The following is a 10,464-nucleotide window of genomic DNA, read 5'->3' on the forward strand; positions in this document are numbered from 1 at the left end:
ACGAACGGACTCTGTAATTTGAATTTGAATCAGCATTTGAGAGTATTGACAACATTGAATTTAAAAACGAATATACATCGAACTCTTACGAATTCTGAGAAATGATTGCAACTTCAGTGAGCTCTAGTACATAGTGTTCTGTAACACCTGTATTCATTGATTACTTTCTGTTGTATTCTTATGATTTGGACGTTGTTGATTTTTGTTTTGTTTTGTCTATTCTTTGTTAATTTTTGATTTGTAGATCAAGCGAGGACGCCTTTCGATCTTGGTTGGGAGGTGTGACGTAGCCACTCGATAGCTCCCTATCTACACAGCGTAGTGTTGTCTTGATTGATTTAGTAGTGGAGTGGTCAAATATCCTGTGTTGAGTCATGTGTTGACCTATAAAGAGACCGCATATGTAAATCTCTCGCTCGTCATCATGGTTAGTGCAGGAAACAAAGATGGCCTTATACATGCAGGTATCTACGAGCACTACCCCTCACCCTTTAGTACATGTACAGGGTGGGAGGGAGGGCGCTAACTGTCCCACAACGCTGTGATAAGGCACACTCAGCACACCTGGGTATTCCCTTATATACCCTTCCTCATAAATATTCATATTTTGATTAGCCAATTACTACTCAGTGTAGATAGCTCCCCATCTACACAGCGTAGTGTTGTCTTGATTGATTTAGTAGTGGAGTGGTCAAATATCCTGTGCCTCACCACGATATTTCCCAAATACCTACAGTACATCAACCAAGGCCCCCTCTCTTTCCAATCCTCATCACCCCAATATACCCCCTCCCCACACACACTACCTCTCCATCACGGATTGAACCAGATTAACGAATATGAATAAATTAGCATAATAGATGGGCGCACCTAAATCCCATATCCTTGCTTTATTTCAAAGAAGCAGAACAACCACATCAATAAAGTAGTCCATACATGCGTATACATTTGTGTACCAAGATATTAAACCTAAAACACTATTGGGAATCGTGTGAAGAAGGAGGAAAGGCCATAGAAGCCCCACCAATTCATTACAGGATTTGTATAGGCTGTGGACATCGGCAACTGCCCCCTGCTGTAATCTTGCAGCTGGGGAAAATGAACGCATAACTTTAGATAATTGCATGTAATATGAAGCTGTCGATTACCGCATCCACCCTACATGTTGCATTATTTCTGGCACTGATGATCCCAACAAACCTAAGGCAATAGCACATGCACTTCGAAAACTATGTATAGTCTCCCCCCTGGTACACTGCAGTTTTGTCACAATAAAAACGCAATCTAGAATTTGCCGCATTAGTAGACAGAGACACATTGTCAACCTTTCCGTCTCGAGTAGTGGAACGAAAGAGAAAACCCAGGCTCAAATGTATACCAATTGCCTTAGCTAATTCCACATATCCCATAATCGCTGTTACTGGGCAGAGCAACGAATTGTCATTCTGAAAAATAGCACAAGATCTCGTTTTGCCATTACGTAGAGTTTTACCCCAGACGTGATTTAAAAGAAATCCTCCATTTGGGAGATGTATGATGTTCTCGGTTTTGACAATCAACAAATCACCTGCTCTACTCCCTGTAAATAATAGCGTAAGGAAAAGAGCTTTATCTCTTCCCAGAATAAATGCATGGCATGGATCAATGTCTGGAAATTTCTCTAATTGCAAATCAATATAATTGATAATTCGTTCCACTTTGTCAGTTGTCATAGGAATAGCCTGTTTTGGTATAAGATTCTGTTTCATTTGCTCCTCTGTAACCATCCGTAAGTATTGTTTAACTGACTTATCTGCCGCCGGATTCCCAAAACCAACCCTAGCATTACACTCACCACCCCTCCCCTCCTTGTCAAATATTGATCGTAGTTGGCCAATATATGAATCAACGGTCTTAAAGGCAAGCCTGCTCGGACACTGACACGGGTTCTCATCTGAGCAATCTGCACCATGTACCACAGTGCGACCACCCTTATCTTTCCATACAAGAAATCTCAGTATATCTCTTGGTGCAGCTGAAATGAGTGTTTTCGGTGGCTGCATACTCTCTAAGAATACCTCAAAGTCAGTTTGTAATTTAGACTTTCATTGTGTGTACGGCATCGATGCAGCCTTTTCCTGAAGTTCTGCAAGTCTCAAGTCGATAGCTTCCACATCAACTGGCAAGGGTTGGGGGCGCTCTCCATCACGAGAAAGTCGCTGGGTTCCACATTGCTGGCAGAAATTGAAGTTAACGTCGTTAGGGTAAAAACATTCCCTACATTGTTCTGCTGGTAACCATAAACGTGGCGTGCCTAACCTCAGCATCTCCCCCTGTCAACAAATCAGGGATGAACACACAATTATTATGTCATCAAAGAACCAACTTTTATTCGTAATCACCACGTAACAAGAGAATATAAACACAGGTATATACCGTGTACATAAGCTGAAAATTAGATACAAAACCATAAATCTCTCCGCTTGAACAAAACATGCTCTCTAACATCAGATCTGCCATACCATGAGTACGTTCTCTCCCATCTCATGTCATTAGAAAACTCCATTCCTTGCCAGACCATTTCTTATACATCTCGGCTTGCACGATAATCGAAACGACAAACCCAAATATCATAAAAAGATGGGACCGATATCCAAGAACCCATCCTAATCGGGACCTCCCAAACCTTGTCTCCAGCACATGCTATTCTAATCATATGTATAGCTTGATTTTCGACTATTGGCCACCAATACAAACATGGCGACATGTATGGTACGATCATGGTCACCAGTGCTTGCTCGTCCTGTAAAAATTTGAACACTGGACCAATCATGTTAAAGGGTGGAAATACAAAACAATTCTCCCCCTTCAAACTTTGCGTAAACACATCAACACCCGCTGAGTAAGGAGTTTTCCAAGGTGTAAAATGTTTTAAAGATCGGCCATCCCTACCATTTTGCGCATTAGAGTCAAGGGCCATCAGATCGACTGTATGATCAACAAACTCGTTTTGCACAAAATCCCAATACTAAGGAAGTAATTTAGCATCCTTCGCTGACATTCTACGCGATGGCCTATCGGCAGGATTGTCTGCCGAAGCAATGTACTCAATATCAAGTACAATATTCAGACCATCTACTGTTTCATAAAGTTTATACAATGCCTCATTGACCTCAGTACTACGTGTTCCCATATTCTTCCAACCATATACGGCCACCTTATTATCCACTTGCGCCTGAACCCTCGTGTTACAAACTACCTCTCTATGTGCTAACAGCACATTCTGAAGGGCTATTACCTCCTTGTATGCAATGGACTTTCCTCTCAACTCATGAGGCCAATAATCCCCAACTACTTCTCGTCCTGCAGTAGGTATAGTACCACCCCCTCCCCCTAAAGAGGAATCACTCGCTACTAATACCGCTACATGTGTTTCTGTTCTCCATTTAGCCCACTCATCTCTATTATCAATTCTCCTCCATCCTTCTAACTCCTTATGCAGTTCCCCAGTTATCGCTATTTGTGTACCAGTTTTAGTTGCTACTGCTATAGCCTCCGCTATCCGTCTGACAAATAATCTTGCAACTGGAACTGCCAGAGTAAACGATACACATTTCCCTAAAAAAAAAAGTTGCAGGGAATTTACAGATACCCTTTTTTTGCCAAGTATAGATTCTCTAAGCTGTGCAAATTTCTGCCTCTTTAAAACTGGTATGATGAAAACCCTCCGTATTGTATCCACGCCAAAACCCAGATACTCTAAAATCTGTGTCGGTTGGAAAGAACACTTACTCAAACCTAGTGTATAACCTAACTCTATCATAACGTAACACAGAATGAAACAAGCTACCTCCGCTTTTTGAAAATCGCTCAACTCCTTATTTGTCACTATTTGGCCAGCATGTCTATCATCAATGTACAGATTAGATGGCACACCCCATTTACAGACCTCGTGCATTGCCGCTAAACCAATAGTTTGTATATAAATGGCGAGCATTTCCACCCGAATGGAAGGGTTGTCGGAACATACCAGAACCCACCGCAATGTATTCCCATTAACGCTCTACTAGAAATCCAAAGACACACGTGATCATATCCACTCTTATCATCTATCTTAGTCTGGTAGTGATTGCTCCCCAAATAACTAGGCAAATTAGTTATTAACTCCAACTTAAATGGCATATCTTTTATCCAATTATTGATATATCTCTGGTCATGACAAAGTCGGGGTTTGGTGGGTTCTATTGTCAGCGGCATCACAATATAAGGTGGTGGTACTTTGCCAACCGCACCCCAAATTTCAAGTGCCCCAGACTTTACTCTATCAAGCAATGTAGAGGAAACAAAATCTCTGTGTCTTCGACAAATGGGATTGTTTGGCAAGTAAATGCTTGGTGGAAAACTACAATTATACCGAGTGCCAAAGATTTCGCCCTTAAATGGTGCGATAAAATCAAAAACTGACACACCATGCTCTATCCAATGTCCAACCTGTCTTTCATTATCTTGGCTTCGTAATATTTTAAACCACGCTTCCTTCTGGGTATGGATTCCACCAGCTAAGAAAAAATTAGGGTCCCTAAATCGAAGATCCTTCACTGACACGTTCAGTCCATTTTTAACCTCCAATTCTGGATAGGGAACCACCGATGTGGGAGCTTCAAAACCATTCCAACTAGTATATTTTACTCTCCGTAACAGGTGTTCATGATAAGCAACTGTTGGATCCAACTGTATTGACCTCTCCCATTCAGGTATGCTGGGAATGTATGCCTACAGAAACAAAAGAGGGCATGTACCATGTAAGCCTTTCCCTCTTTTACCCGTACCCAAATCAATTTATGTATTTTTCCATCGAAAACGTTATATGCAAAAAAGAGTTCAGAATTTATAAACAGGCATGGGGTGAAAACCCCGCCTGGTTAACAGGAAGGAATGTAATAAAGAATACAGTGTCCTTCCCCCAGACACGCCTCCCCCCCCCATTCCTTGACGTACTCAACTCGTACAAACTTCTTTACCTTTTACACACATCTTACCCTTTCCCGTATCCCTTTCCATTCATGCAAACTCTATCACCAAATGTCCACGGAAAACCCAAAACAAACCAATGACCGTGCAGTTTTACATGCTGAGGAAAAAATTTTAATCACCAATTCACCACTATAAACTACATGTAGGAAGAAATAGAAACGAATCGCTATCAATTATCTCAGTCCATCATCTGAATGTCTACTTTCTGTCTCTTCTCCGTCTATCATATCTATCTTCTCTCACATAACAGTTTCGGGCAATGTGACCAAGCCTAGAACATCTCCAGCATCTTAATCTATTCCGAGACTTTCGTTGCTCCGGCAACCGTGTGCCACTCCCCATTGCTTTCTTTACTCTCGCAATCTTTTCCATTATTTCCGCATGTTCGCCTGAACCAACTAACGCAAGGAGCATCTGTGGGAGCGCAGTCGAATCCCTTTCTTTCCTAAAGGCACACATCATGGCCACATACTTCTGATAATCCGGGTGTTTAATATCAAATGCCGTATCCGCCACCATTTGCAAACGGGCGAGCGCTTCCTCGGAGTTAAATATAGCAGCATCTCTTTCCGCATACATTCTTAACTCCATCAATTCTCTTTCAAATACGGATAGTTTTCAATCGGATTCGAACCCACAACATACGGCATCAGTCGCCTAGCTGAGAGGCCAGAGACAGAACCAGTCGGCTAAATCTCCACTCCCAAAAAAGAGTGGTTCAATAGCCGGCTAAGTTGTTACATTTTTCTGACTGAGACCGCTCAACACGTTGTAGAGTTCGTGAAGCACTCACGCACGCATGCTCACTATCATACATCGCACATACACACTACATCGAAGCGAAGAAACGAATTTCATCGCTTTAACTGGGCGAACGATAACCTCGGGGACAATTCTGTCCACCAGCAGTGTTACCAACCCAGGATAGAAAATACGGATAGTTTTCAATCGGATTCAATCTCTCCAATCTCTCCAATCTCTTCAATCTCTCCGTTGCCACCCGGCTAGAAGTTTCGGCATGTGTCGGTATAACACCTCCCCCAACTTGTCTCACCTGCACACAGAAAATACACACATCACCATCGTATTCAGCTCTACAGGAAAATTCAATTGGCTAACCCCCAAGGCACGGTCACCTGTTGATTTTATCCAACCACACCCATCATCTCATTACCATTCCTAAACCACATGTCACGCATATTCTCTTCCAGCAAATAACCTGCCATGTCAATCCTCGTCTTTTCTGAAAATTTAGGACTTCCTTGTCCACAGTCAAATAAACTTTCTACTTAGAAATATTCTGGTTTGCTCTATCAGAATGATATTTCAGCAAGACACCTCACAACACTTCGTTATTTGATGTAACATTTCATTTCAATACATATCAACCGGCGGACCATCTCCCTTCGGGTAAACTACCTGCACTCGGGGACGAACTACATACCGTCCACCCGGTTCACTATAAACTCTTGTAACTCGGGGGACGAACTTCGTATTATGCATTATCTTCGTCTACCCCAAAATCTCGTCAACCCAAACTCCAGTTATATACATGGGGACGAACTCTATGAACAAGCAACTTTCGTCAAACGCAAACTTTCTTTTATCTACACTTGGGGACGAACTATACCATCTACCCTGTCCACAATCCATTCATGTACATCAGGGGACGAACTTCGTGCAACATACTATCATCGTCTATCCAACTTCTCTCTTGCACATAAACACAAAACTCTCGTCAACCCAACCTCTCATATACCATTGCATGGGGACGAACGTTGCTAATAATCACCATGCGAACCGTGTCATACCATGTTGCCTCTTCCTGGAAATCACAATACCAATAAATACTACCAGTCTGAGAAAAACGCAAAGGAAATGAACTTTACAAACTTTTACTAATAATACTTACCACATTTGCATTATGTTGAACATTAGCAGTCGAACCCGATGTAATAGCCGACATTATCGGGGTGCTTGACGTTGGGACTGTAGACACCGCTATTGTCACTACGGGCGTGGCCACTCTGGTAGTCGACATTCTGGTCACTGTTGACGTCGTTATAATAGGCGTCTGCAACGCTGTAACAACTTTCGTTGACGGATTACCAGATGCCATACTGAAGTTATGATGACGAGCGAGGCTGTGATAATTTCAGCGGTCTGTCCCACTACGCTGTGATAAGGCACACTCAGCACACCTGGGTATTCCCTTATATACCCTTCCTCATAAATATTCATATTTTGATTAGCCAATCACTACTCAGTGTAGATAGTTAATACTATATGATATTTTATGACTTGAATTTAGTTTGTATGACTGACAAATGAATGACCGACAGTGACCTATAGCAACCCCTTCTGCACGTGGTGCATCGTGAGAACGAATCCCTTGTTTATTTTCGTGACCTTTGATGTAACCGTTCATCCGTCTTTAGTGAATGGATTGTTTTAACAACAGCTTAAGTCATTAACACCGACCGGACGCTTGAGCAGGACCTCCTGCGTTATGTTGACAGATGTACTGATGACAGCTACCTTCCTGTCCTTTGCACGTATGCCGACTGTCTTTAGTTAATCTTTAGATAATAATAGACGCATACCAAAGTCATGACAAAGCCAGATATTCACCCAATATAAACTCTGCATTTTAGTGTGTTAAGGTAGAAGCTGTAGAACCAGTAGAACCTGGAAAAGCTGTTCAGAACCTGTTGCGACGCTCGAGACGACGTTGACCGACGCCTATTATTAGACTAGTGTGAGACATAGAAGTTTTACCGTGTAACTTTATGTTACTCAGCTGAATAAAGTGCTACGACTTAGAGTATATTTCGGTGTATCGTTGCCGTCTCTTATACGTCTACTGCCCGACGTTTACAGTGTACGTACCCGTCGATAGCTACATTACAACCACGCTACGTGACAGAAATATTAAACTGCTTTGACGGCATCATCTGAATGGCCAATAATTCTGTGTCAAAATTAAGGTTTTTTAGGCAGTGTAAAACTTTGAACTGCTTACCATGATTTCAATATATCATATAATTGCTTTTACACAATCAAAATGTACTGAGATCTTAGCTTGAATACTAACAGTGACTTATGATTTTACATAACCGCATTTAGAAGGCGGTAAGAATTCATGGGGCCTGGAAGTGTCACTTTGGAAGAAAGCACTTTACCTTTGACGATATTAGGGGGAGGGGGCTATTTGTGTTCTCCTATGTTAGTGTCAAAATTTGTCAAAATTTCGAAACATTGAAATACAGTCGGTTGAAGCCAAAGAAATAGTCATAAAAGTTTGAGTATTAAGATACAGTGAGAAATATTCAGAGATAATAAGTTATTTAGTCTTGTCTGATACCTGTATTGAATAAAATGGAATGACTTTCAATTGTAAATATTACGGGTGCAAAAGATTAATCAGAACAACTGTATCAATTGTCATTAGCAATGTAGTAAAAATATATCAAATCAAAAGCAAATGATCGTCTTCAAGAAAGATCATTTTAACACCTTTATAAGCACAATGTATATGTGAAAAAAGAATTAACTGATAATTGATAGACATTCACGCTATATGAGCTGTTCATTAAGTCGAAAATAACACGGACACGCTACTGCAGAATATTTCTAGTTTACTCACGCTATGGACTGTTCTGTTCATTATCTACGTTGCCAAAATTACAAACTAAAACGCAACTCATCCTGAATATATTAGGTCAATTATTCTGCTGAGATCGCACAATCCTGAAACACTGCACCATGATATGTCCGTCAATGAGAGCAGTCATCATTAATGTCAACGCAACACATACTCCAGATATAAGAATACACAAATTTAAAACTCGTACAGAAATTCACATTTATTCATTCATTTTTACTGACGCTGAAAAAACATCCATTGCAATGTAGAAATATGTTTTGTTTTTGCAAATATTACACATTCCCACTTATAAAATCTTCGTTGCGAAATTACTCTTTTGATGCCTTAGACTTAGTAAATCACACTAAAAGCACTTTTTTCCTTGCAATGCTTTCCTAAGTCGTCAGGTACCTACCCCTTTAGATTATGACCCGTATGAAGCTGTCGAGACATAAATATTATTCGTTGTGTGATCGCTAATGGTCATTCAACCTTTAAATTCTCTGGTAGTCAATACCAATGATCACATAGAGGCTAAAGTAAGTTAGAAATCGTGTAAAATGTGACCAACTCTTATTCACTAGTTACTATAACCTTCACTCGACCTTATAGATTAAAACACGCAGACTAGCTTAATCATCTATTGAAATCTCACTTAAATGAGGTTTTAGACCCCAACGTTAACACATAAGGCCGAACTCATTATTATTATCACACACTTATTAAGTGATCCCAATCACCATTTCAACGACATAAGCATCAAGGATAAAGACAATAGCAACATTTGATAAACGTTGAGGATTAATAACAACGACCCCGACGTTGATTTGTCATTTTCACTGTGATATATACTTTGTGGTATACTGAAGTAAGCTTCAGGTATAATAGTAAATACCAACTCAGCAAGCTTTGCTATTTGTACCGTTAAAAACCGAGCTACATGATCGTATACATGAACAAAGACTGAAACACTAATGGTTACAATTTTGACAGGTCAATAAAGTACAAAACAATTTTACGTGTCTCAAGACAATTTAAATAACATTATCTGTAACTTTCAATATATTGATGTTCTAGAAAACTCATTTTATTTTATCACAGATAAATGTGTTGAAATAGAAATAATTAGACGTGCAATCAAAGGCATCTTTACGTAAAATATACAATTTAGTTGCTTATAACTTAGATTTTAGTTAATACCAATAATATTACGCTTCATACATGGTAACTCAGATTTTAGTTAATAGCAGTAATGTTGGGCATTATGTATGAAAGCAAATCTTTCTTTTTGATTTAAAAAGTAGAACAAGAAATAGCACATTACAAGAATAATATAGATAAGGATAAAACATATGTAATGTTGCAACTTCAAGATGCGAAGAACATGTAGATTAACCACATCAACATGGATAAATAAGAAGATATGTAAGATAACTGACAAGACAAGATAAAACCCTTCAATTACGACGATGTCTCCAGAAGTCATCACGTACTCCAAGAAGCTAACTCCTCGTTAATGCATTCGTTGATGTGTTTACACAGTTTAAATACATAAGAAATCAGCTATGAATATATACTATGTTGTTCGAAAATTCGACTTTTACCCTTCTTTTTTCAAACAGAGGGGGTTCGCAAGAAAACGATGACTCTCTTTTAGTAGACTCGTGCTTCTTTAACAGCTCTGCCATCTCCATTGATAAAACATTATTGTAAATTCTATTCTTCAAGGAATCTATGTTCTAATATCCGCCTCACCCTGCAGTGACCGAGATCCAAAGCGACAATGAAGTAGTGCCTTAAGTGCT

The 10,464-nt window shown here is 40.0% G+C and overlaps 1 protein-coding gene across 2 annotated transcripts; it reads right to left on the reverse strand.

The window, feature by feature from the left end:
- Positions 1–856: 856 nt before the first annotated feature.
- Positions 857–7,357, reverse strand: LOC139122522 (uncharacterized). 2 transcript variants are annotated; one of them, XR_011549493.1, is made up of 2 exons: positions 6,926–7,357; positions 857–2,312 (listed from the first exon to the last, which is right to left on the reverse strand). XR_011549493.1 is itself a non-coding variant. In XM_070687984.1 (2 exons), the coding sequence occupies exons 1-2, from the start codon at positions 7,130–7,132 to the stop codon at positions 3,943–3,945; spliced, it is 1,017 nt and encodes a 338-aa protein (XP_070544085.1). In that variant the 5' UTR covers positions 7,133–7,357; the 3' UTR covers positions 2,333–3,942. The 2 variants fall into 2 exon arrangements, 1 of the variants encoding a protein (XP_070544085.1); XM_070687984.1 differs by lacking the exon at positions 857–2,312 and adding an exon at positions 2,333–4,752.
- Between the last annotated feature and the right edge of the window lie 3,107 nt (positions 7,358–10,464).

This window comes from Ptychodera flava, chromosome 22 (genome assembly GCF_041260155.1).
Source record: "Ptychodera flava strain L36383 chromosome 22, AS_Pfla_20210202, whole genome shotgun sequence".
Classification (NCBI taxonomy): Eukaryota; Metazoa; Hemichordata; class Enteropneusta; family Ptychoderidae; genus Ptychodera; species Ptychodera flava.

Bases quoted from the DNA above. Each gene is read 5' to 3' on its own strand.
- LOC139122522 (XM_070687984.1), bottom strand. From the start codon at position 7,132: ATGGCATCTGGTAATCCGTCAACGAAAGTTGTTACAGCGTTGCAGACG. The intron at 4,753-6,925 runs GTAAGTATTATT...TTGTTTCTGTAG, and splicing joins TTCAACATAATGCAAATGTG to GCATACATTCCCAGCATACC.